Source organism: Hemibagrus wyckioides, linkage group LG22 (genome assembly GCF_019097595.1).
Source record: "Hemibagrus wyckioides isolate EC202008001 linkage group LG22, SWU_Hwy_1.0, whole genome shotgun sequence".
Lineage (NCBI taxonomy): Eukaryota > Metazoa > Chordata > Actinopteri > Siluriformes > Bagridae > Hemibagrus > Hemibagrus wyckioides.
This window is the reverse complement of record NC_080731.1, coordinates 22,423,612-22,451,365: the sequence shown is the minus strand read 5'-3', so window position 1 is coordinate 22,451,365 and position 27,754 is coordinate 22,423,612. Positions and strand designations below refer to the sequence as shown.

General features: G+C 43.1%; 2 protein-coding genes across 3 annotated transcripts in view; both read right to left on the bottom strand.

The window, feature by feature from the left end:
- spef2 (sperm flagellar 2) overlaps window positions 1-1,485 on the bottom strand; it is a 52,375-nt gene extending 50,890 nt beyond the window's left edge. Inside the window, exons 1-3 of the mRNA XM_058374559.1 lie at window positions 1,228-1,485; window positions 972-1,074; window positions 1-253 (exon numbers count right to left, since the gene is read on the bottom strand). Of these exons, the coding sequence (XP_058230542.1) occupies window positions 1-253; window positions 972-1,074; window positions 1,228-1,285 (414 nt within the window). The 5' untranslated portion in view covers window positions 1,286-1,485. The remainder of the gene's footprint in view (window positions 254-971; window positions 1,075-1,227) is intronic.
- A 2,884-nt stretch (window positions 1,486-4,369) lies between these two features.
- Window positions 4,370-25,916, bottom strand: lifra (LIF receptor subunit alpha a). Of its 2 annotated transcripts, XM_058374561.1 has the most exons (18): window positions 25,706-25,916; window positions 20,937-21,006; window positions 19,097-19,230; window positions 18,802-18,955; window positions 14,892-15,164; window positions 14,304-14,433; window positions 14,027-14,157; window positions 13,796-13,938; window positions 13,170-13,323; window positions 12,914-12,978; window positions 12,571-12,790; window positions 12,069-12,257; window positions 11,876-11,977; window positions 11,484-11,633; window positions 10,661-10,798; window positions 10,472-10,565; window positions 9,715-9,781; window positions 4,370-9,025 (listed from the first exon to the last, which is right to left on the bottom strand). In XM_058374561.1, exons 2-18 carry the CDS (start codon window positions 21,004-21,006, stop codon window positions 8,513-8,515), a joined length of 2,727 nt encoding a protein of 908 aa, XP_058230544.1. In that variant the 5' UTR covers window positions 25,706-25,916; the 3' UTR covers window positions 4,370-8,512. The 2 variants fall into 2 exon arrangements, with proteins under 2 accessions (XP_058230544.1, XP_058230543.1); XM_058374560.1 differs by lacking the exon at window positions 25,706-25,916 and having other exon boundaries at window positions 20,937-21,012.
- Between the last annotated feature and the right edge of the window lie 1,838 nt (window positions 25,917-27,754).

The window sequence follows — 27,754 nt, the reverse complement described above, 5'->3', positions numbered from 1 at the left end:
CTGAGTGTAGATGTGCTTCTCCACACGCTGCAGTCTGGCTACGGCTGCAGGCTGCATGGTCTCCAGCATGGTGCTCGTCAGCCCAACCCGCGTCTTCTTCTGCAGCAGGATGTAGAGCTGGTAGAGCAGACGTGTGGCCGCACCCTGCTGGCCCTGCATCACTGCTTTGGCCATGCTCAGGTCAAAGGTCACGCCCAGGAGCTGTAGCGTGGGCTCTAGACGTGTGAAGTTGTTCAGCTTGGCGTTAGCTGTGCTGAAACACACACACACACACACACACAACAATGAAGTGATTTCAGTAGTGGTTTAAGACCATTCCATGTCACACTGTAAGAGATCCTGAATAACTGTGTGATGTCATGTTCTCCATGTCAGATTGTTCAGAAGATCCTGAAGATACCAGGAGACCTGTGATTAAAGAACATCAGCAGAAATTCTCCACCTGGAATCAGTTTCTCACACGGACTCTGAGTTTGTCCTCGTCAGGGTCAGGGTCACTGCGTGTGTTACGTTTTTCTCAAAACTAAATCATTCTTTTCTGAGGTCTGATTTTTCTGGACATCAACAAAATCAGGAATAAAATAAAAGTGTTGTGTCTCCACAGCTCCAGCAGTCCATGTTTGATCCTGAGCTCAGGGAACAGTGTAGAGAAATTTCACTCCATGTTCTCCACACGTTCTCGGGTTTCCTCACACTTCCTAGAAATATGCTGGTGGGTGGACACTAAAATACCCCTAGGTGTGAATGAATCAGTGTGTGTGTGTGTGTGATGGCTGGACATCCCAGTCCAGTCAGGATGAGATCGGGATCCATCATCACCCTGCTCAGTGAAGATGAAGATGAATGAATTCTACTGAATCTACATTTCCACAGTGTTGGGATGATTTCAGTGTTTATTAAGCAGCAGGTGAATGGGGAAGTGTGGAAAGTTTAAGAAGTGTCCTTGTTTTGTGTGGAAGTGTAATACACACCTGTGTTTGGAGAACTGGTGGAAATCCTCCTGGAGCTGGTGTTTGTGCAGGACTTCACCCAGCAGATAACCGCTAGAGAAGTCTTTGGCCAAAGAAAGAGGCTCTGCATTTACATAAAACATGCACATCGGATTAGATTAGATTTCATTCAGTCAGATTCATCAGATTAGATTAGACTGTCTGAAGGTAGCTACCTGACACACTCACACTCACACACACACACACACATACACACAGTGATATGGAGAGTGCTTACCGACGGTTTTGGATAACCGGAGCTCCGAGTTCAGCCACCGACACAGTATATCAGACATCCTGAGCGCTTTGTGAAGAGTTTTAAAGGATTCCTGTCCGAATCTCTACACACCGGACTGACCCGGTCCAGACAAGGCGGAGATCTGTTCACACCGGACTGACCCGGTCCAGACAAGGCGGAGATCTGTTCACACCGGACTGACCCGGTCCAGACAAGGCGGAGATCTGTTCACGGTTTGTTTGTTTCTATAGTTTGACCTTCAGGTTTATGAACGCGCGAAATGGCGTCGGTGTCGTCATGGCAACACAGCGCTCGGAGCAGCCTGTCAGCGTTAGCTTAGATCCCCAGAGCCCTGAGGTAAATTTATTCAGCTCTAATACAAACATGCCTTTAAAACATTTATACTTTTATTTATTAGCTTGTATTTTAGGAAAAAACGAAGAAACAATGAATAAAAGTAAAGAAACGACAAACTGTGCATGAACATTTCACTGCATGTCGTACTGTGTATGTATATGTATGTACTGTGTATGTACTGTGTATGTATATGTATGTACTGTGTATGTACTGTGTATGTATATGTATGTACTGTGTATGTATATGTATGTACTGTGTATGTATATGTATGTACTGTGTATGTATATGTATGTACTGTGTATGTATATGTATGTACTGTGTATGTACTGTGTATGTATATGTATGTACTGTGTATGTACTGTGTATGTATATGTATGTACTGTGTATGTACTGTGTATGTATATGTATGTACTGTGTATGTACTGTGTATGTATATGTATGTACTGTGTATGTATATGTATGTACTGTGTATGTACTGTGTATGTATATGTATGTACTGTGTATGTATATGTATGTACTGTGTATGTGCTGTGTATGTATATGTATGTACTGTGTATGTACTGTGTATGTATATGTATGTACTGTGTATGTACTGTGTATGTATATGTATGTACTGTGTATGTACTGTGTATGTATATGTATGTACTGTGTATGTACTGTGTATGTATATGTATGTACTGTGTATGTATATGTATGTACTGTGTATGTACTGTGTATGTATATGTATGTACTGTGTATGTATATGTATGTACTGTGTATGTGCTGTGTATGTATATGTATGTACTGTGTATGTACTGTGTATGTATATGTATGTACTGTGTATGTATATGTATGTACTGTGTATGTACTGTGTATGTATATGTATGTACTGTGTATGTACTGTGTATGTATATGTATGTACTGTGTATGTACTGTGTATGTATATGTATGTACTGTGTATGTATATGTATGTACTGTGTATGTATATGTATGTACTGTGTATGTGCTGTGTATGTATATGTATGTACTGTGTATGTACTGTGTATGTATATGTATGTACTGTGTATGTATATGTATGTACTGTGTATGTACTGTGTATGTATATGTATGTACTGTGTATGTATATGTATGTACTGTGTATGTACTGTGTATGTATATGTATGTACTGTGTATGTACTGTGTATGTATATGTATGTACTGTGTATGTACTGTGTATGTATATGTATGTACTGTGTATGTATATGTATGTACTGTGTATGTACTGTGTATGTATATGTATGTACTGTGTATGTATATGTATGTACTGTGTATGTACTGTGTATGTATATGTATGTACTGTGTATGTATATGTATGTACTGTGTATGTATATGTATGTACTGTGTATGTATATGTATGTACTGTGTATGTACTGTGTATGTATATGTATGTACTGTGTATGTACTGTGTATGTATATGTATGTACTGTGTATGTATATGTATGTACTGTGTATGTACTGTGTATGTATATGTATGTACTGTGTATGTATATGTATGTACTGTGTATGTACTGTGTATGTATATGTATGTACTGTGTATGTATATGTATGTACTGTGTATGTACTGTGTATGTATATGTATGTACTGTGTATGTATATGTATGTACTGTGTATGTACTGTGTATGTATATGTATGTACTGTGTATGTATATGTATGTACTGTGTATGTACTGTGTATGTATATGTATGTACTGTGTATGTACTGTGTATGTATATGTATGTACTGTGTATGTATATGTATGTACTGTGTATGTATATGTATGTACTGTGTATGTACTGTGTATGTATATGTATGTACTGTGTATGTATATGTATGTACTGTGTATGTACTGTGTATGTATATGTATGTACTGTGTATGTACTGTGTATGTATATGTATGTACTGTGTATGTATATGTATGTACTGTGTATGTACTGTGTATGTATATGTATGTACTGTGTATGTACTGTGTATGTACTGTGTATGTACTGTGTATGTATATGTATGTACTGTGTATGTATATGTATGTACTGTGTATGTACTGTGTATGTATATGTATGTACTGTGTATGTATATGTATGTACTGTGTATGTATATGTATGTACTGTGTATGTACTGTGTATGTATATGTATGTACTGTGTATGTATATGTATGTACTGTGTATGTATATGTATGTACTGTGTATGTATATGTATGTACTGTGTATGTATATGTATGTACTGTGTATGTACTGTGTATGTATATGTATGTACTGTGTATGTATATGTATGTACTGTGTATGTACTGTGTATATATATGTATGTACTGTGTATATATATGTATGTACTGTGTATGTACTGTGTATGTATATGTATGTACTGTGTATGTATATGTATGTACTGTGTATATATATGTATGTACTGTGTATGTACTGTGTATGTATATGTATGTACTGTGTATGTATATGTAGGTGACAAATAAAAATTTCATTTGATGAAGTCTATATTTATCTGTCCTGTATCCGTGTCTGTATAAACACGGGTAATAGACCAGTTTAGTAATAATAATTATTACAATGATTATTAATAGCTGATCAGTAATAACCATTTATTATCGTGTGTGAATATAAATGATGTACTTTATCACAAACGGACATTTCTGTAAAGACTGAGAAATAGGACTCAAATGAATATAAGATGTAAGAAATGTTCTGAAAAAGGTGTTTATTTTGTAATAATGTGATTTATATCTGAATATTTATCCATGAGAGTGTTATTACTTTGAAATACAGAATAAAAGACACACACTGCTGGATTCAAACACTTTATTACACTGTATAGCATACTGTAGTGTTTCAGAGTATACAGAGCTCATTAACACACACACACACACACACACACACACACACACACCAGTGTTAGTGTAGTAGTATATATTGGATTTAATACATGTAGCTGATGATGTTAGTGTCTTTACACGCTGAAGCTCCCTGCACCCTACTCCCTATGTAGTGTCTCTCATGCTGCCTACTTAGGGAACCTCCACCCAAACACTACATATGGTAGCAATAATGTGTGTGTGTTGGGAATTTCTTGGCCAATATATAACCCTAAACACACACACACACACACACACACACACACACACACACACACACACACACTAAACAAATCATATAAACATTTAGTCAGTTTAATAGTGTGAATAAGAATAAAAGTGAAGCATGAGATCCAGCCTTTAACCGAGTGACCGTGTCACAGCAGTGTCCACGTCCTGCTCTTACTCTTCCAGTTCGGTTCCCCGTGTCCTGGTCCACTTCCCCTAACGACCTGGCCATGTGCCGCAGCGATCCGAACACTCTGAAGTCATAAAGTGAAATCAATTCTTTACAAGCCAGGGCACTCCATCAAGCAGAAGTGAATAAGGGGAAGTGTTCAAAACAGGACTGGAACACAGCGTGTCAGATTCTATACATTTCAGACCAAAAATAAGCTGATAAACTGATTCATCGGGTAACAATACGCAGTAACAAACATAAATCTCTAAAAAATCCCAATGCATTAAACTCCACAAACACAAAGTCCAGTCACTGCTTCATTCGTTATTTTAAAAGATTAGCAACCAGAATAAATCCATGACCTTTGTTGAATCTCACAGTAGTATTTAGAGCTTCAGTAACTACATTAACACACACACACACACACACACACACACACACACACACAGTAGGTGTGCTAATAAATTCTATCATGATAACTGCTAATCATCTGATGATGGATTATGACAGTAAGATGATGCTGTAGCTGCGTCACTCCTTCACTCCATTCCTGACGATCTCTCACTCATTTTTTTTTCAGCTTAGACTGACCCAGAGGACAGTTCACCTAACCTGCCCCCTGCTCCCCTGTGGAAGCTAGCTAATGTAACCATGGCAACAAGGAGGGGTAATGAGATCAGCCGCTGTGTTTCTCCGACTGTCCGTTTTCTCTCCAGCTAATTCTCAAGTAAAATCGAATAAAAGTGACCACTGTGTCCACACCTGCCATCAAGCTGCCTTCTGAATGAGACCAGCTCCATCTCTGCCACCACGTGCTCCCTATCTAGGCACCCTCCGGTTCAGGTCAAGTTATTCTGAAGCACACCTCAGGTACAGCCCTCCAGCTGTGGACAGAGGCGGTCAGACTGGCACTGGGAAATGAGATGAAGACTTCAGGATAATAGGGTTTCTCAGAAGTGAGAGCTAACCCTGCTAACACACACACACACACACACACACACACACAGAGGACGTGTCTCATTCATTTCCACTGCAACTAGGAGGCTAATGTCACTAAGCAGCTAACATTGCTAATAATGTCTTCTACGCTCTGTAATTATTAGTGATGATATTCATTATTAATAATCATTATTAAAACACTTCTACAGTCTGGCTCTTGAGGTGAAACCTAAGTGATATGGTCTATACCAGTTGTCCCCAAAACACCAAACAATACAAACAATAAACTTAGAATTTTATATATACAACTTAAAATATGTATTTTATTTCCAAAAATTACCACTACCGCCCCCCACCCCCACTCCGCCGCATTTGATGCAGCTGCGGGTTTTTTCCATACATCAGTAATGCAGAGTTCACACTGCACGGGTTTAGCCCTGATTTTCAGTCGCTGACAGGTTTTGCAAAGTTACAGACAAATCCCTGAAATCAAAGCAAATTGGAGCTCGTGCACGTGAGTGACCATCGCAGTGTGAATGACCAAAAACACAATCTGAGAGAGTCACCGATGCGTTACTGATGCCCGTGAAATATTTGGCATGCTAAATATCTGGACCTGTCGGTGACTCAAAATCCTACAGTGTGAAAGGAGCTCTGACTGAAAAACACCCCGTGATGACCTACAGCCAATGAGAGAGTGAGATACAGGGCAGCAGTCAGTTCAGGGAGGAGTTATTAGAAATAGCATATTTTATCCATAACTAACAAAAAAAATAAATAAAAGTTAATAGTTACATAAAAAGCCTTTTCTTTCTGTTCAGTCGCGACCCCTGAGGTGATTATGACAGATTAACCACACAGCAATAGTGTCAGATACAGCAGATCAGTTTACAGCACCATGATAAACATTTCCACGTGGGCATGTAGGTCATTCTGTTTCATTCTGTTTCACTTCAGGCTTAGGATATTACATTTGTTGAACTGAAACGTTGGTTAAAAGCTCAACAGGGCATCATATGAGGTGGAATATTTAATCCCACAGGCAAAGAAGCCACACACAATCGGGGAAACCTTCATTAAACCCACTGCTATAGCTATAAGTCAGGCTATGCATGGGGATAGACTGGCCCATGAGCTAGAATCAGTGACCTGTCAAGTGACCTTGAAGACAGTGTTTAATTCCAGGACGCCAGCTGAGTTTTAGATTTCAGTGGAGAAGGAATATTCACAGCTCTCCAAGGCTGCTATGGATGTACTGATGCTGACGTTCTGCACTGCCTACTTGTACCTCTGGCACTCACGTACCTTAAAACTAAATACAGGACTGAACATGGGGGATGATCTCCGGGTGGCGGTCTCCAAAATTAAACCAAGAATGGACTTGCTGTCCACCCATCCCATTAGGTCAGGTTAATGTTGAAATTAAACAGATGAGTAAATTACTATTAAAAAATGATATGGTTGTTCGACTGTTGTGTTCTTTTGTGTTGTCATTATGCTCGTGTTTGGATAGGACCGTTGGTGCAATGTTTATTTATTTTAACCATCTCCGAGGATAGTCGGGGTCGCGAGTCACTGGCACCGTTATTTTGGAGGTCGTGGGCTACAAAGTTTGGGAACCCCTGTTATAGACCACAATATCAGCAAGCATGGCTTTGGATGGAGCACAATATTATAGTTTAATAGAATTTATAGAGTTTCTGAAGTCATGCAGTGTGAAAGCTCCCACTATCATTCACTGTGACATTAGCCTCGTAACTCCAGCGATAAATACAGAACACGTCTCGGTTAATCACATACAGTTAGATGAGAACATCGTGGACATTTCAGATTTTCCTAAAGCAGGTCCTTTAAATGCTTTTTAAACATGTGCAATACTTAAGATTACATTTCCAACATCTATAAGACTTAAAACTCTTCAGGAACAGAGAAGTGTATAAAGTGTAAACATCACCTGGTGTCTGTGGAACGGCAGAGCAGAAGCTAAGAATCGGTCAGTACTTTAAGGCAATAAAGTCAAAGCACTTAGTACAAGTATAAAAAAATAAGCATGGTAGAGTTACACCGAGAATCAATCGAGTGTCCTGTGACCTGATTGGTTCCTCTGTAGCTCCGCCCTCAGGTTACTGTTCATTTGCCAAATAATGCCATAAAATCAGTGAGCTTATCTCGGAGCTAGTGTGACCTGTCCATCAAACATCACAGGACTTCATAAAGCCTGATAAACACAGCAGGACAGACAGCCGTGTGCTTCAGCACATCGCCATCTACAGGACGAGGAGATACAGTTTACACAAAGCAACCAGCTGCAACCAGCGGGACAGTTTAGCCTGATGCTAAACTGGTGGTCGTGAGATGATAACGCTGGCCATGTGATCGTCAGGAATTTTGTGGACATTTGTTTTTTGGATGAACTGCTCCTTTACAGCTGAAAGGTTTCTTACTAGCTTCTGTAGTCCAGTAGTGTTTTAACTCAGTAAAAAAAAAACAACTAAGCTTTATAAGCCACAAGGTCAAAGTCAACGCTAATAAATCTTTACGCTGCCCTCTGAATGAGGCAGACTCTCTGTGCTCCCTATTTCAGCAGCTTCCTCTGAAACGTAATGCTAAACGTCCATAATGCTAAACATCCTTGCCAAAAACAATGCAAATTTGGAAGGATGAGAGAAATCCTTCCCACGATGCCTTTAAAGAGAAGCAGCCATGTCTGAGCAGTAAAGCTAAATGCTAATGCTAATTAGAATTTTCCAGAGAGGAAGTTTTGGAACCAGCTTCCCGATGACTCTGGATGTTCCTCTGAGGATTCTGGGATGAGGAACTGCGATGATGTCACCGAGGTCGGGCTTCCCAGTGAGTCGCAGAGGTTTTCACTCTCTGGATCAGGCCTCCACGAGCACTGCGGCTTGTAGCCCGCACCAGGGCTCTCCTCCTGCGGCTCCGCCTCTGACAGGGCCTTGGACTGATTCTGGGGGCGGTAGGCGGGGCTTTGGATTCCCGTGTAGGTCACCTGCGTCTGCGCCGAATCTGTGGAGCTGGAGGAACGATCAGAGGCGTCGCTCACCAGCTGGTTGTAGTAGCGCAGCAGGGCAGGTTCGTCCGAGTCCGTGTCCGGTTCAACGTCCTGGTTATCGCTCTCGTCATCATGATGACCTTCCTCCTGTCCACCTGGAACCGTAACCAGCCCCTCCTTATCCGGACTCTCCACTATGTGCACCAGGCTGTGTGGGGGGGGCTTCAGATCCAGAGGACCCTGTTCACACACACACACATATAATTAACATCCTCACGCTAAATCCAGCTAACAAACACAACAGAAAGAGTTACACACTCAGGTTATTACAGCCTTTGTTTTTTTAAAGCACATCCAAGTTAAAATGAACAAAACACAGGAAGTGTCTTCAACAGAAGCACAATTAGCATACAGTGCGCTAAACATTCAGCTCATGAAAGCTTTTTCTCTGTGTTCTATTAAAAAACCAGACGATAGAAAGCATCAAACTGGTTTACTTTTCAGCATGAAAACACAGACTATTTTTTAAAATCACTATAAACATTTTATATAATAAAATATAATATAATAAATATAAAATAATATATAATAAAAACATATTTATATAATAATTCTGTACTCAGCTGATCGACACAATAAACAAGTGTTAACTTTTATCATCAAACCAACAGACTGAGAGGAGACTCATGCAGCAGCTCCACAGGAACACTACTCCATCATAATCCAGAAGGTCTGAGTAAAGTGTTCTCTTTCCCAGTACAGAGGAAACTAGTGTTCCATGTGCTCCAGTCAGATTTTAATCACATTAGTCATTTAATAAGACATTTCAGGGAAATGTGCCTGATGGTTTAACTGGTTTCCAGTCTCACACTGGGTAAAGAGATGAAGAGTGTGTGTGTGTGTGTGTGTGTGTGTGTGTGTGTGTGTACCGGTGGAGCGGACCAGTCTCCAGTGAGTTTGGGGCCAGGAATCTCAGGATAAAATGCCTTCTTCACCCTGAAAGATGACAAATCAACGCATCAACTGCATTAACTCCCAAATCTAAACCAGATAACAACAAATTATAGAACTATTTAAATTATATTCAGTGTGTGTGAAGGAGAAACTGTAGAATGTGAGAACCCACTGGTGTTCACTCTTTACTAATTGTATATACATGAACTGCTGACCGTTACCATGGAAACTCGGTCTGCACTGACCTTCACTTCAGTAAAATTCTCTACAACACACAGGATCTCCTGTCAGCATGCCGAGTTCCACAGTGGAGCTCAGGGTGAAGAAGCTGTGACTCAGGATTTAGACTCAGTTACCAGCAGCACAACTGATTTGGTTATGGACCTTTAAAAGGGGCGGAGCTTGGTGAGATCATAAGAAGGTTAATTTTAGTAGTGAACAGGAGTGTGAGTTTAAATAAACACACACCTGACCTGATCATACACACTCTAATCCTCTGTGTAAATGTGAGACCTGCTCTAGAGACATGCTACGGAGTTAGATGTGAGCAGGAACTCTGAGATGATCTCACATCCTGTGAAATGATCTGCACCACTTTCATGGTTACTCCTGACCCCACCTGGCTACACCTGATCTGTGTGTACAGAGTCCACAGGAAGCTGAGGGCAGATATTCTGGACACTGCATTACAGATTGTCTGGGTAACAGTTACAGAAGTGAGGAGACGTGTACCATTCTCTCTTCTTATAGCAGAAGACGCTGATGATGATGAAGCAGAAGGACATGGCTCCCAACGCCACCAGGATCTCCACCAACATTAGATTAGCTACAAACACACACACACAATATTAATATCCCACACTCTGTCCTTTGTGAAATAATTTACTACCAGCTGTTTAAAGCGGCAGTAAGTGATCTTACTATCAGACTCGGTCTTGATGGCGACGGTGGACTCCATTCCCTCTCCAGCTGAAGTGTACGATCTCACCATGAACTTGTACGAGCCCAGAGGCAGACTCTTTACTGTGTAAGAGCTCAATGAAGGATCGGTCAGATTGGCTACACACACCCGTACACACACACAGACACACACACACAGTCTTACTAGCCTTTTAATGAACAGCTATTAAAGTAAGAGCAAAGAAAACAGTTATAAATGTGAATCTACACTTGTATAGCCAAAAGTATTGGGACACCCCTCCAGATCATTGAGTTCAGGTGTTGTTTTTCAGGGGTTGGACTCGGCCCCTTAGTTCCAGTGAAAGGAACTCTTAATGCTTCAGCTTCATACCAAGACATTTTGGACAATTTCATGCTCTTTGTGGGAACAGTTTGGGGATGACCCCTACCTGTTCCAACATGACTGCACACCAGTGACCAAAGCAAGGTCCATAAAGACATGGATGAGTGAGTTTGGTGTGGAGGAACTTGACTGGCCTGCACAGAGTCCTGACCTCAACCCCATAGAACACCTTTGGGATGAATTAGAGTGGAGACTGTGAGACAGACCTTCTCGTCCAACATCAGTGCCTGACCTCACAAATGCTCTTCTTCTAGAGGAATGGTCAAAAATTCCCATAAACACACTCCTAAACCTTGTGGAAAGCCTTCCCAGAAGAGTTGAAGCTGTTATAGCTGTAAAGGGCGGGACAACTCCATATTACATTCATGTGCATGGAAAGGCAGACGTCCCAAAACTTTTGGCAATATAGTGTATGTTCTTGTGTGTGTGTGTGTGTCTCACCTATCAGGCTGAGGTTGGAGGCATCAGCCAGGTAAACAGTGTGTCCAAGTATGAAGCCTTTTTGCTGACACACAGGAACTGGAGTCCAGGAGAGAACAATGTCTGAGCCTGCCTGAAGAGCAGACAGCGATCCCACTGACACAGAGGGAACTGTACAAACACACACACAGCACTGGTTTAATGGTTTAATGTGTGTGTATGTGTGTGTGTGAGCTGTGTAAACAACCACGTTACAAATATTTAACTTAAATGTGCAGAGTTCAAGCTTTAACGTTAAAGAAAATTTGAATCTTCTTGAAGCACAGGTTCTAGATGTTGCTGTATCACTGCTGCTCTGAGGAACAGAACATCACTGACCTCTACACTCGAGGATGCCTATGTAGGGCCCTTACCCTGTTCCTGTCCATATCCATAATGTCTCTGCAGCAGGACAGAAGCTTCAGGAAGCAAACTGAAAATGGAGATGGTGTACTGCACTCCAGGGTCCAAAGAACCTACACACACACACACCTCAGTTAACCTAATACTCATCAGATTAGTTATATTTGGAAACTTTTCCCTGAAGTACCCAAGACTCCCCCTCACCTGACTGGATGACAGTGCTGGTGTTGGAGGAGGAAACTCTCTCCCATTGGACGGCACAGGAGGAGGAGGCGGGGCAGCAGGAGGGCAGCCACTCCACCACGTAGCCTTGTGTGGAGTTATGATCGTGGTTCCACGAAACGGTTAAACCTCCACCATTACCCACCAGCTCAGATACAGAAAGCTCAGAGTCTGCAAGAAGTGACCAGACACACACACACACACACACGTCACAGAAAGTGTGGTAACATGCTGATAATACGATCATTAATCTGCAGAGGTAGTGTGTTAAATCTGTAGAAGCAGTCTCCAGGTAGAGTTTAACACACGCTGTCTTAATTATTATTATAATTAATAATATTATTATTATTATTATTATTACTACTAATAATAATATTGTTAATATTATGTTATTATTACTATTATTAACTAAACATATTATAGTTCTGTAATTAGTGCCTGCAGTGTTAGTGCACTGGTGTTAATGAAATAAACACCTCCACACCTGCAGTGTATTGTGGGACGATGACTGTGCTGTGCTGAGAAAGTCCGACAGGGTTTCGTGCTGCCACGGCAACCACAATGTCACTGCTATTGCTAAGGCTGATGGGAGTTCTGGACACACTCGGAGGGAGCGAGACAGTCTTCCACCCGTCTTCCTCTCCTTCTCTCTGAGACACTTCATACGCTGTCAGAGCACCATGACTGTCCCTGGGTGAGAGAGACTGAGAGAGAAAGAGAGACAGAGAGAGAGAGAGAGAAACAAAAAAAAATTATTCATCACACACATTTGTGTGTGTGTTTGCATGCATGTGTGTGTGCTTCCGTGTGTGTGCGCGTGTATGTACCTTCCACACGACTTGTCCTGTAATTTCGCTGGTCCTCCACACCCATACATCTGGAGCTTTAGGTCCTGAAAAACACACACACACACACACACACACAGCACATTATTATAAGTCCAGATAAAACACACCATGTATAATCCTAAAGCCACACACACTAACCACCTCACAGTTTTCCTGCTGTTACCATGAAAACAGACCTGTATATAGACTGCAGTGATCATGGAAATAAATGATGAATAGTGATAAGGTAACTCACGGTCCATGTGTGTGTGCAGGCTGTAGGGGGCGCTCCAGTCTCCCCAGCGCCAGAAACTCTGCAGAGACGCACAGCGGATAGAGAACGAGTACTCAATGTCCGGCCTCAGACTGTCCAACTCCACGGAGGAGAGCCCCACTCCAGTGTAGTTACGCTGTAATTACACACAGTTAACGCTGTGTTAGTTAACATTGGATTAGTTAACGGTGTGCTAGTTCACACTGTGTTAGTTAACGCTGTGTCAGTTAACGTTGGATTAGTTAACGCTGTGCTAGTTACCACTGTGTCAGTTAACGTTGGATTAGTTAACGCTGTGCTAGTTACCACTGTGTCCGTTAACGTTGGATTAGTTAACGCTGTGCTAGTTACCACTGTGTCAGTTAATGTTGGATTTGTTAACGCTGTGCTAGTTCACATTGTGCTAGTTAACGTTGGATTAGTTAACGCTGTGCTAGTCACCGCTGTGTCAGTTAACGTTGGATTAGTTAATGCTGTGCTAGTTAGCGTTGGATTAGTTAATGCTGTGCTAGTTACCGATTTGTTAGTTAACGCTGTGCTAGTTCACACTGTGTTAGTTAACGTTGGATTAGTTAATGTTGAGTGATTGTGACTGAATGGTGACTCACAGTTTGGGCTTGTCCTCCACTGTCCAGCTGCACCTCACACAGCAGGGACAGTGTTTTATAGGCCTCCACTGTCCAGTTCCACCCAACACGGGCCTTCCATGCCTCAGCCTCAGATTTTACATTGACCGGGGCTAACAGACGTACTGCAGGAAATCAGACTGAGATCAGACACCCTGCAGGACCGACTGCATCATGTGTTATGACTGACTAATAATTTTATTTGATAGTTACTGCGCTGCTTGATGTGGGCGGAGTCAGAAAGCTGGACCATTCCCAGGGGATTCTTGGCTACCAGAGTCCAGCTGCTCTCCCAGCGGTCAGAACGACACTGTTTCCTGTCCTTTCTGTCTTCAGTACAAGTTCTAACAAACACACACACACACACAAGTTTACTGAAAGGGACAATTACAATATGATGTGTAGAAGGAGCAGAGATTTAGTGTAGTGTGTGTAAGCTCCTCTTACTTATTGTGTGTGTGTATGTGTGTGTGTGTGTGTATTTGTTTACCTGTTGTTCAGTGTGTATTTGGTGAGTAAATCACGTTTCTGTAAGCCTGTGTCTCGTCCTTTGCTCCAGCGACACTCAGCTGATTGGAGATCTCGTGTCTCACACTGCAGACCCTCATCACCTGGGGGGTCTGCACACACACACACACACAAACACGATTAATGAGACAGTCAATCATTAACATATGCTCAGTAAGACTGACTGCCAGTGAGAAAGTCAGTGACACTCACAGTTAGTGAGGAAGAGACATTGAGTGAGACAGCAAGTGAGACAGGTGCACAGTGAAAGAGACAGTAAGTGAGATATGTAGACAGGTACTGTGAGTGTGACAGGTAAAGTGAGATGAACAGAGCATGAGGCAGGTGGACAGTGAGACAGACAGCAAGTGAGACAGGTGGACAGTGAGACAGGCCGTGAGTGTAACAGGTAAAGTGAGATGAACAGATTGTGAGACAGACAGTGAGTGTGACAGGTGTAGAGTGAGACAGGTGGACAATGAGTAAGACAGGTAGGTAGTGAGAGGTGGATAGGGAGACAAACAGCAAGTGAGACAGGTGAACAGGGAGACAGGTGGACAGTGAGACTCACAGCCGATGAAGAGCACAGTGCCGGTGAGGATGGTTTTATCAGAGAGACAGACGACGTTGGTGCCAGTGTAGGAGGATTTGTGAAGGTCAGTGATAGTGGCACTGTAGCTTCTGCGGCTCAGCCTGGTCACCGCTAAGTTTTGCTTGCCATATCCCAAACTGCTAAAAGCCACGCCTTCTGGAGTGATGCAGCACACTGTCACATTCCCGCCTACCTCCAACACCCGGTCCTGAGGGTACATCTGAGCCTGAGGCTGGTCCGGCACATCCATACCTAAACATCACAACCACATTAATAACTACACTAGTTAACTTATTACATAATAAAAAACTAAACTGTGTCCTAAAGAGAGAGAGAGAGAGAAAGACAAACAGACTGCAGTACAAAACAGATTCTCTGTATATCTGAGACTGAATCATGCCAGTCTCATAATCTCCTCTCTCTAAAGTTGTGATTCTCAGCTCTCTGCAGCAGCTCTGTAACTGCAACAGCAGCTGTGTAACTAATAGCAGCTCTGTAACAGCAGCTCTTTAACTGTAACAGCCTCTCTGTAACTACAACAGCAGCTCTGTAACTACAACAGCAGCTCTGTAACAGCAGCTCTGTGACTCCAACAGCAGCTCTGTGACTCCAACAGCAGCTCTGTGACTCCAACAGCAGCTCTGTGACTCCAACAGCAGCTCTGTGACAGCAGCTCTGTGACTAACAGCAGCACTGTGACTGTAACAGTAGCTCTGTGACTAACAGCAGGTTTGTAACTGCAGCTCTGTGACTAACAGTAGCTCTGACTGTAACAGCAGCTCTGTGGCAGTAGCTCTGTAACTAACAGCAGCTCTGTAATAGCAGCTCTGTGACTAACAGCAGCTCTGTGACTAACAGCAGCTCTGTAACAGCAGCTCTGTGACTAACAGCAGCTCTGTAACAGCAGCTCTGTAACTAACAGCAGCTCTGTGACTAACAGCAGCTCTGTAACAGCAGCTCTGTGACTAACAGCAGCTCTGTGACTAACAGCAGCTCTGTGACACTAACAGCAGCTCTGTAGCAGCAGCTCTGTGACTGTAACAGCAGCTCTGTGACTAACAGCAGCTCTGTGACTAACAGCAGCTCTGTGACTAACAGCAGCTCTGTGACTGTAACAGCAGCTCTGTGACTGTAACAGCAGCTCTGTGACTGTAACAGCAGCTCTGTAACTGTAACAGCAGCTCTGTGACTGTAACAACAGCTCTGTGACTAACAACAGCTCTGTGACTAACAACAGCTCTGTGACTAACAGCTCTGTGACTAACAGTAGCTCTGTAACTAACAGCAGCTCTGTGACTGTAACAACAGCTCTGTGACTGTAAGAGCAGCTCTGTGACTGTAAGAGCAGCTCTGTGACTGTAAGAGCAGCTCTGTGACTGTAAGAGCAGCTCTGTGACTGTAAGAGCAGCTCTGTGACTAACAGCAGCTCTGTAATAGCAGCTCTGTGACTAACAGCAGCTCTGTGACTCTAACAGCAGCTCTGTGACTCTAACAGCAGCTCTGTAACAGCAGCTCTGTGACTGTAACAGCAGCTCTGTGACTATAACAGCAGCTCTGTAACAGCAGCTCTGTGACTAACAACAGCTCTGTGACTGTAACAGCAGCTCTGTGACTGTAACAGCAGCTCTGTAACTAACAGCAGCTCTGTAACAGCAGCTCTGTGACACTAACAGCAGCTCTGTGACTCCAACAGCAGCTCTGTGACTCCAACAGCAGCTCTGTGACTCCAACAGCAGCTCTGTGACTCCAACAGCAGCTCTGTGACTCCAACAGCAGCTCTGTGACTCCAACAGCAGCTCTGTGACTCCAACAGCAGCTCTGTGACTATAAGAGCAGCTCTGTGACTATAAGAGCAGCTCTGTAATAGCAGCTCTATGACTAACAGCAGGTCTGTAACAGCAGGTCTGTAACAGCAGGTCTGTAACAGCAGCTCTGTGACTCTAACAGCAGCTCTGTGACTCTAACAGCAGCTCTGTGACTCTAACAGCAGCTCTGTGACTCTAACAGCAGCTCTGTGACTCTAACAGCAGCTCTGTGACTCTAACAGCAGCTCTGTGACTCTAACAGCAGCTCGGTGACTAACAGCTCTGTGACTAAGAGTAGCTCTGTAACTAACAGCTCTGTGACTAACAGCAGCTCTGTGACTCTAACAGCAGCTCTGTGACTCTAACAGCAGCTCTGTGACTCTAACAGCAGCTCTGTGACTCTAACAGCAGCTCTGTGACTCTAACAGCAGCTCTGTGACTAACAGCAGCTCTGTGACTAACAGCAGCTCTGTGACTGTAACAGCAGCTCTGTGACTGTAACAGCAGCTCTGTAACTGTAACAGCAGCTCTGTGACTGTAACAACAGCTCTGTGACTGTAACAGCTCTGTGACTGTAACAGCTCTGTGACTAACAGTAGCTCTGTAACTAACAGCAGCTCTGTGACTGTAACAACAGCTCTGTGACTGTAAGAGCAGCTCTGTGACTGTAAGAGCAGCTCTGTGACTGTAAGAGCAGCTCTGTGACTGTAAGAGCAGCTCTGTGACTGTAAGAGCAGCTCTGTGACTAACAGCAGCTCTGTAATAGCAGCTCTATGACTAACAGCAGGTCTGTAACAGCAGCTCTGTGACTGTAACAGCAGCTCTGTAAATGCAGCTATGTGACTCCAACAGCAGCTCTGTGACTATAACAGCAGCTCTGTGACTAACAGCAGCTCTGTAAATGCAGCTATGTGACTCCAACAGCAGCTCTGTGACTATAACAGCAGCTCTGTGACTGTAACAGCAGCTCTGTGACTGTAACAGCAGCTCTGTGACTGTAACAGCAGCTCTGTGACTCTAAAAGCAGCTCTGTGACTAAAAGCAGCTCTCTAACAGCAACTTTGTAACTATCCGTAGACAAAGAGGCGGAGGTTGAATCTGCTTTATTAATCCCCTGAGGACAAGACCTAATGATTCAGAAAACTTTAAACGAGGCAAGAGTCACAATAAACCACAAAGAAATGAGAATAAAGATACACAAAAACAATTCTCCATGTTTTTACAGCTTTCTGTAGAGACTGACAGCAGGAAATAGATCTGCTGGTTTAAAACTGTAGGGTTAAGTCAAAGCTGGCAGCAGATCAGCTTCATATGAAACTGAACCATCTCAGACGTTCTACATGATGCAGGACTGTCTCTCTCTCCACATGTGCAGAACTGCTTTTCATCCTCGTCCATGTTCTTCATCTCTGTGGCTGAAACACTGATTGATTCTTCTGTGTTCTCTCCCATTGATTACTGTAAAGCTCTTCTTGCTGAGGTAAATAAACCCACACTAAATAAATTCCAGTATGTTCAGACCTCAGCAGTTACAATCCCCGACTAGAACATCTTAGTCATCTCATTACTCTGAATTTATAATCCCAACATCAGCTTCCTGTCCGGATTTGAGTTGATTCTAATATTCTCATGCGTTCATGCAAATCTCTGGATGGACTGACTCTGGTCTGAGCTCTTAACATGACATACCCCTCAACAAGAGCTGCACTCCTCCCACTCTGGGCTTTTATCTGTCCCTCACACTCATTTATGCCCCGGGATGAAAGGCTTGCTTTTATTCTGCTCCTAAACTCACTTCTGGCTGTCAGACACACTCTGCCTTTTATCATAACACACCTCTGTTGGGTTAGCTTTTACTGCTGAAGTATTTTAATAGTGTAGTTATGTGTGCTTATTTTTTATGATTTCTATTTCTACAATTGTGTTTTTTAGGTTAGGTGCCTTGAGAAGCTACTTTTAAAAGTGCTACATAAAATAACGTTATTGTTATTACCTTAGTAGCTAGTTCAAGTAGCAATGAAAGGAAGGTGGTTGTCATTATTAACAGCATTAGCATTAGCAGTAGTAATATGAGGTGTGATCACCGAAGATGGTCAGCAGGGGGCTCCACTTGCTCACTGTGTCCACGTGTCGCGCTCTGATGCGTACAGAGCGGGAGGTGCACTCCAGCGGCACAGCCGAGCGCCATGACCAATCACGACTCCCCTTCTGAGAGTCTGCTTCCACATAAACACTCTCCTGTTAACACACACACACAGTCCAACACCAAGACATCTATATTTTATCAACCAGTCAGACACTTTAATTAGATGCTCTTTGATTGGACAGGGTGAACATGCGTGGCTAGCGACCAATCAACTGCTAGTCATAAGATCTTACGTTGAGGACGAGCTCCATGAGCTCAGTGTGATAAATCTCCACGTCGAAGTCCGAGGCGTCGCTCCGCCATGACAGAGTCAGGGTCTGAGACTCCAGATCCTTCTGTACGGACACCATCTGGGGTACAGAGAGCTCTGAACACACACACACACACACAAACACAAATGATCAGAATAAATCATAAGAATTATAAATAAATAAATAAATGTCACACACATATATATATGTATATAGAGAGAGAGACTGGAGTTTTAATTGATCTGAGCCACACTGTATTGCTGGTTATAACACTAGTGAGTGAGTGTGATGTTGGTGACTGGACATTAGACATTAAACAGTAGGCTGAAATCAGCGGTTCAGTAAAATCTTTATTCTTTTCCTTCTTCACCCTTGATATTTCACTCTGTGGGCCGTGAGAACAGAAGGATAAAAGAAAACAGGGCAGGTTCATTAACACAGGCTTTACTATTAAAAAATCTCCTAAGATCCTGCAGGACACAGACCAAAGAGAGTCCAGGAAACACAGTCTGGTCAATACAGCAGGTTCTGTGGTGTCTGTAGTCTCATGGTCCTGGACAGCACATGAATAAGTCAGGACTCCTGGTGGGAACCGGTGCCGCTCGGCCCAGAAAAGCCAGACCTTACCAGTTCTGTGTCACGTTCTGATCAGTCCACATAAAGACTCCATGAGCTTCTCTTGCTTCGTCTACACAGATGTAGGAGCAGGAACGTATCGGAGTCGAGTCAGTGCTCAGACATAAAAAATGTTCATTTGTCCTTTTTTATCTGTGCAGAAGGTCGACGTGTTCCTCCAAACACAGGGACGTGACCCAGACTGCTGTATAAACGTTAAAGACACGTGTTCCTCCAAACACAGGGACGTGACCCAGACTGCTGTATAAACGTTAAAGACACGTGTTCCTCCAAACGCAGGGACGTGACCCAGACTGCTGTATAAACGTTAAAGACACGTGTTCCTCCAAACGCAGGGACGTGACCCAGACTGCTGTATAAACGTTAAAGACACGTGTTCCTCCAAACGCAGGGACGTGACCCGAGACTGCTGTATAAACGTTAAAGACACGTGTTCCTCCAAACGCAGGGACGTGACCCGAGACTGCTGTATAAACGTTAGACACGTGTTCCTCCAAACGCAGGGACGTGACCCAGACTGCTGTATAAACATTAAAGACACGTGTTCCTCCAAACGCAGGGACGTGACCCAGACTGCTGTATAAACATTAAAGACACGTGTTCCTCCAAACGCAGGGACGTGACCCAGACTGCTGTATAAACGTTAGACACGTGTTCCTCCAAACGCAGGGACGTGACCCAGACTGCTGTATAAACGTTAAAGACACGTGTTCCTCCAAACGCAGGGACGTGACCCGAGACTGCTGTATAAACGTTAAAGACACATGATTCTCCTGATGCTGGATATGCCGTAACGTTCCACAGGATTCAGTCTGATGGGTGGAGCTTGTGTAGTGGCCGCTCCAGGGTGGTAATAAAATCATATCTGCTATTTTAAAATCTATAGATAATGAAACAGAAAGCGTCTCTTTTTGTATCTCTGCATCCGTCAGGATTTAATGAGCCGATGATGAGAGAAGTCACGAGGCTGAGTGGAAACATGTCTGATGTTTTAGATCAGTGTGTGAGAAAAGTTGTGATTTGTGAAATTCCCGAGTGCTGTTTAAATCTTTTTTTAAATAGCACTCGGGAATTTCACAAATCACAGATGTGTGTATGTGTGTGTGTGTGTGTGTGTGTGTGTGTGTGTGTGTGTGTGTGAGAGAGTGAGTGAGTGAGTGAGTGAGAGACAGACAAACAGACTCACCAGACTGGATGAGGCTGGGTGTGAGACAGCAGCTCAGCAGCAGGAGCGGTAGTGTGTACATCCTCATCATCTTCATCAATAACACACACACACACACACACACACACACACACACACACAGAGTTTAGGTTGCTAGAACTGGCCTGGTGTGTTTGTTTTGATGATCAGGAGCATTGTTCTGTTTCAGGGTGAAGACATGTCACTGCAGGTAAAGAGGGCAGAACTCCACATTCTCACAGTCTCATAATACACTACTGTTACAGACATGTTCAAACACACACACACACTTCTATACACTGACACTTTCTCTTTCACTCTGACATACCACTGAGAGAGAGAGTGTGTGTGTGTACTCTGTTCCAGACAGCAGCTGAGGAAGAAGAGAGACCGTTATCTCTGTGTTTCATTTCTGACAAACAACAAAAGAATGAAGTAAAACTACATTATATAAAAAAACCACAATGTAAAACATTAATTAACACACACACATTAGATACACTGACAGGTGAAGTGAATGAAGTTGTCTCTCTCCTGTCTCACTCCACAGTCACATCTTTATCCTGTCTCACTCCATATCCTTGCCTCTCTCCTGTCTCACGTCAGTCACATCTCTCTTGTCTCACACCACAGTCAGTATCTCTTCTGTCTCACATCAGTCGCGTCTCTCTCCTGTCTCACATCCCACAGTAACGTCTCTCTCCTGTCTCACTCCACAGCCATGCCTCTCTCCTGTTTCGCTCAACAGCCACGTCTCACTCCCGTCTTGTCTCTCTCCTGTCTCACATCACAGGATATCTCTCCTGTCTCACATTACAGTCACCTCTCTCTCCTGTCTCACTCCATATTTTCGCCTCTCTCCTGTCTCACTCCACAGTCTTGTTTCTCTCCTGTCTCACACTACAGTCTCATCTCTCTCCTGTCTCACTCCTCAATCTCGTCTTTCTCCTGTCTCAGTCCACAGTCTCATTTTTCTCCTTCTCACTCCACAGCCATGTCTTTCTCATGTCTCACTCCACAGTCTTGCCCCTCTCCTGTCTCATATCACAGTCACGTCTCTCTCCTGTCTCACTCCAGTCTTCTCCCTCTCCTGTCTCACTCCAAGTCTCGTCTCTCTCCTATCTCACTCCACAGTCTTGCTTCTCTCCTGTCTCACTCCAGTCATGTCTCACTCCTGTCTCACTCCACAGTCACATCTCTCTGTATCTCACAGTAGAAATGCCACAGAGAGAGAAATCATCACCTTTATCATGAGAGACATCACTCCATCATCCTGCAGAGATCTGATTCACCACAACATACACACTTCTACATTACACTGTCATTATACCAGAGTGTGTGTCAGAGTGTGTATCCGAGTGTGTGTGTGTATCCGAGTGTGTGTCAGAGTGTGTGAGTGTCAGAGTGTGTATCCGAATGTGTGTGTATCCGAGTGCGTGTGTCAGAGTGTGTGAGTGTCAGAGTGTGTATCCGAGTGTGTGTGTATCCGAATGTGTGTGTATCCGAGTGTGTGTATCAGTTGGTGTCTAACAGAGTGTGTGTCAGAGTGTGTGTGTGCCCGAGTGTGTGTGTGTCCGAGTGTGTGTGTGTCCGAGTGTGTGGGTCCGAGTGTGTGTGTGTCAGAGTGTGTGTGTGTCAGAGTGTGTGTGTGTCCGAGTGTGTGTGTGTCAGAGTGTGTGTGTGTCAGAGTGTGTGTGTGTCAGAGTGTGTGTGTGTCAGAGTGTGTGTGTATCCGAGTGTGTGTGTATCCGAGTGTGTGTGTATCCGAGTGTGTGTGTATCCGAGTGTGTGTGTATCCGAGTGTGTGTGTCCGTTGGTGCGTAACAGTGTGTGTGTGTATCCGAATGTGTGTGTGTCCGAGTGTGTGTGTGTCCGAGTGTGTGTGTGTCCGAGTGTGTGTGTGTCCGAGTGTGTGTATCCGAGTGTGTGTCAGTGTGTGTGTCAGTGTGTGTGTCAGAGTGTGTGTATCCGAGTGTGTGTGTGTCAGAGTGTGTGTATCAGTTGGTGTGTAACAGTGTGTGTGTGTGTGTATCAGAGTGTGTGTATCCATGTGTGTATCAGTTGGTGTGTAACAGTGTGTGTATCCGTGTGTGTGTGTGTGTGTGTGTGTATCAGGTGGTGTGTAACAGAGTTTGTGTCAGTGTGTGTGTATCAGTTGGTGTGTAACAGAGTGTGTATCAGTGTGTGTGTATCAGCTGGTGTGTAACAGTGTGTGTGTGTGTGTGTGTATCAGCTGGTGTGTAACAGAGTGTGTGTGTATCAGTTGGTGTGTAACAGAGTGTGTGTGTGTGTGTGTGTATCAGTTGGTGTGTAACAGTGTGTGTGTGTGTATCAGTTGGTGTGTAACAGTGTGTGTGTGTGTATCAGTTGGTGTGTAACAGTGTGTGTGTGTGTATCAGTTGGTGTGTAACAGAGTGTGTGTGTATCAGTTGGTGTGTAACAGAGTGTGTGTGTGTATCAGTTGGTGTGTAACAGAGTGTGTGTGTGTATCAGTTGGTGTGTAACAGAGTGTGTGTGTGTATCAGTTGGTGTGTAACAGAGTGTGTGTGTGTATCAGTTGGTGTGTAACAGAGTGTGTGTGTGTGTGTGTGTATCAGTTGGTGTGTAACAGAGTGTGTGTGTGTGTATCAGTTGGTGTGTAACAGTGTGTGTATCAGTTGGTGTGTAACAGAGTGTGTGTGTGTATCAGTTGGTGTGTAACAGTGTGTGTGTGTGTGTGTGTGTGTGTGTGTATCAGTTGGTGTGTAACAGTGTGTGTGTGTGTATCAGTTGGTGTGTAACAGTGTGTGTGTGTGTGTATCAGTTGGTGTGTAACAGTGTGTGTGTGTGTATCAGTTGGTGTGTAACAGTGTGTGTGTGTGTGTGTGTGTATCAGTTGGTGTGTAAGAGTGTGTGTGTGTGTATCAGTTGGTGTGTAACAGAGTGTGTGTGTGTGTGTGTGTATCAGTTGGTGTGTAAGAGTGTGTGTGTGTGTGTGTATCAGTTGGTGTGTAACAGTGTGTGTGTGTGTGTATCAGTTGGTGTGTAACAGTGTGTGTGTGTGTGTATCAGTTGGTGTGTAACAGAGTGTGTGTGTGTGTATCAGTTGGTGTGTAACAGTGTTTGTGTGTGTGTGTGTGTATCAGTTGGTGTGTAACAGAGTGTGTGTGTATCAGTTGGTGTGTAACAGAGTGTGTGTGTGTGTGTGTGTATCAGTTGGTGTGTAACAGAGTGTGTGTGTGTGTATCAGTTGGTGTGTAACAGAGTGTGTGTGTGTGTGTGTGTATCAGTTGGTGTGTAACAGAGTGTGTGTGTGTGTATCAGTTGGTGTGTAACAGAGTGTGTGTGTGTATCAGTTGGTGTGTAACAGAGTGTGTGTGTATCAGTTGGTGTGTAACAGTGTGTGTGTGTGTGTGTGTGTATCAGTTGGTGTGTAACAGAGTGTGTGTGTGTGTATCAGTTGGTGTGTAACAGAGTGTGTGTGTGTGTGTGTGTGTATCAGTTGGTGTGTAACAGAGTGTGTGTGTATCAGTTGGTGTGTAACAGTGTGTGTGTGTGTGTGTGTGTATCAGTTGGTGTGTAACAGAGTGTGTGTGTGTGTATCAGTTGGTGTGTAACAGTGTGTGTGTGTGTGTGTGTATCAGTTGGTGTGTAACAGAGTGTGTGTGTGTATCAGTTGGTGTGTAACAGAGTGTGTGTGTGTGTGTATCAGTTGGTGTGTAACAGAGTGTGTGTGTGTGTGTATCAGTTGGTGTGTAACAGTGTGTGTGTGTGTATCAGTTGGTGTGTAACAGAGTGTGTGTGTGTGTGTGTGTATCAGTTGGTGTGTAACAGAGTGTGTGTGTATCAGTTGGTGTGTAACAGAGTGTGTGTGTGTGTGTGTATCAGTTGGTGTGTAACAGAGTGTGTGTGTGTGTATCAGTTGGTGTGTAACAGAGTGTGTGTGTATCAGTTGGTGTGTAACAGTGTGTGTGTGTGTGTGTGTGTATCAGTTGGTGTGTAACAGAGTGTGTGTGTGTGTATCAGTTGGTGTGTAACAGTGTGTGTGTGTGTGTGTGTGTATCAGTTGGTGTGTAACAGAGTGTGTGTGTGTATCAGTTGGTGTGTAACAGAGTGTGTGTGTGTGTGTATCAGTTGGTGTGTAACAGAGTGTGTGTGTGTGTGTATCAGTTGGTGTGTAACAGTGTGTGTGTGTGTATCAGTTGGTGTGTAACAGAGTGTGTGTGTGTGTGTGTATCAGTTGGTGTGTAACAGAGTGTGTGTGTGTGTGTGTATCAGTTGGTGTGTAAGAGTGTGTGTGTGTGTGTGTATCAGTTGGTGTGTAACAGTGTGTGTGTGTGTGTATCAGTTGGTGTGTAACAGTGTGTGTGTGTGTGTATCAGTTGGTGTGTAACAGAGTGTGTGTGTGTGTGTGTATCAGTGTGTTATCACAATATCCGTTCAGAATCTGTTCAGAAACTGCTGCAGCCCTCAGATTATTACCCAAACTCCACACAGCTTTATTTCTAAACAAACTAAGAACACTTTATAAACATCTAATATTCAACACACTGATTATTAATCAATAATATTAGACGGAGGATAAATACATGAATAAACACATAGATAAACAAATAGTGTTTGTAGTTATTTTTGTTCTATTTAACATGAGAGTTAATTAAAGTTAATTAAAGTCTGAGTCTGAGGTAAAGGCTCGGCTTGTTGTCGCAGTAATGACTCAGTGAGTCAGTTAGCACGCTGCTAACCGTTAGCCTTCAACATGGACGTCCCGCGTTAGCTTCTTCAGCTCTCACCTTCACACGCTTCCAGTCTCCACTAATCCCCGTTATGTAATAATCCAGTGAGACTCGGACAGTCAGGACACACAGCAGGAACGGAACAGCCGCATTATAACAGTTAATAACGCTTTCTTCATGGCTTTACAGACGGAGTAGAGGCGCAGATCAACACCACAGTCCAGACATCCCAATATCCACACTGTCCTACAGCTGGAGGTGGACCCCAAAAAGAGTCGGTTCACTGAGCCGAAACACTGGGAACGGAGACTCGACTCTGACTCGACTCCACACAGATGTTTTACTCGACTCAGAATAAAAAGAATATTATAAGATTATAATAAGTTATGTATAATAATATTTCTTCTGTTAAATGTGTATTAGCTTAGAATCCGGACTCAAGAAAATGATTGAGTTGCATCAGATTCGACTCCAGCGATTCCCGGCACTTTGACTCGGAATCGGAGTCGACTCCTAAACTCCAAATAAAACAGACTCTGAACCGTGAAAACCGGGAAAACAGGGAGGAGCGGGGGAGGGGAGAAGGGGAGGAGTATTTCCGTTACTGCGGTGGCGGTGGGCGGGGCTTTACAATAACAACCCACAATAACAACTCCCGAGAATTTATTTATTTAACCGTGAGATGAAAGACACCATTCAGAGGGAGAGAGAGACAGACAGAGAGAGAGACAGAGAGAGACAGACAGAGAGAGAGACAGAGAGAGACAGACAGAGAGAGAGACAGAGAGATATTTTGATTTTTAACTTAGCTTTAATAAATTCCAATAATTTACAACACAGGCATCATTTTAAAGCAGCAATTTAAATAAATAAATAAATAAACAAATAAATAAATAAAAGTAAAATGAATGTAAAGGAGTGCTAAAAATCAGTTCACCTTCATCAATAAAACAGATGACATTTGTATAACACCACCTCAGTGTAAAGGCACTCAAATCATTCATTTCTTTAAAAAAATTAAAATCTATTTTGACCCGAGTTTTCACTAGAGCTCTGAAAACAGAAATGAGGCTGATCCATCTCTTCTTCTCTACTTTATTTTTCCGGCTTATGTAGATAGCCATTTTAGCTTCTCCTACAATGAAGTTGATCAGTTCCCATTTCTGTTTTTCAGCTTTTTTATAACCAGCTCCAAAGATAAAAGAACTCTGGGACCATTTCTCACCAAAAGCATTAAAAAGTGTTTCCAGCAGCTCAAACAGAGGGTTAAGCCTTATGTATTTCAAAAAACAATGAAAAACAGTTTCAGTTCCATCACAGAAAGGACATGTCTTTAAAACATCTGGATTAAACTTGGAAATTAAAACATTGACCTCCACAGCTCCATGTAAAATTCTCCACTGTAAATCACCGCTCGTTTCCTAAGTGGCGATTTATAAACACTCTCCATACAGGGTTAATGTCATCTAACGCTCCAAGTGTCTTCCTCCACACCGTGTCTGTCCTCCCATCCAGTATTCTTTTATTTACAGCTTTAACACAAAATCTGTAAATTTCTTTTCCTTTTGGTTCATAAATAGGTAAAACATGTCCTTTGTCTTTATTAAGATAACAACCGTTAACACCGTTTAGTTTCGGTAAAAGTACCAGTTCAGAAAAGGGGTCACCTTTATCCAGTGTCTCTGTTCCCTCATGATATTCTTTTACTAGGTTCAGTTCATTAGACAGCTTGCTAATCCAGTTGTTGATAATGGCTTTTGTGTGGCGTAGTGACTGCAGCCTAAGTTCCTAAGCCACCGCTCTCGTGTCCTTAAAGTCCAGCCCTGTAGTGTTCACTAGTCTCCTCAGTGTGGTAAACTTTTACCACAAACAATGAGACAGCAGGGCCCTGGGATCCACACTCAAAAAGAGACCATGTTTTAAAAACACTTTTATAAAAATTAGACATGTTAAAACATTAAGAACTGTTGGATCCATCAAAAACAAGATGCGATCACAAGCAAAACCACTGATTTTTTACATCGCTCCAGACCAGGGAATCAGATCCTATCAGGTATTTCTGTACAGTCTGAAAACGAAAAATGGCGATCCTGCTTCTGATATCAA

Bases quoted from the DNA above. Each gene is read 5' to 3' on its own strand.
- lifra (XM_058374560.1), bottom strand. From the start codon at position 21,012: ATGAAGATGATGAGGATGTACACACTACCGCTCCTGCTGCTGAGCTGC. The intron at 19,231-20,936 runs GTGAGTCTGTTT...GTGTGTGTTCAG, and splicing joins ACCCAGCCTCATCCAGTCTG to AGCTCTCTGTACCCCAGATG. The intron at 10,566-10,660 runs GTAAGATCACTT...GTGTGTTTGTAG, and splicing joins CATCAAGACCGAGTCTGATA to CTAATCTAATGTTGGTGGAG.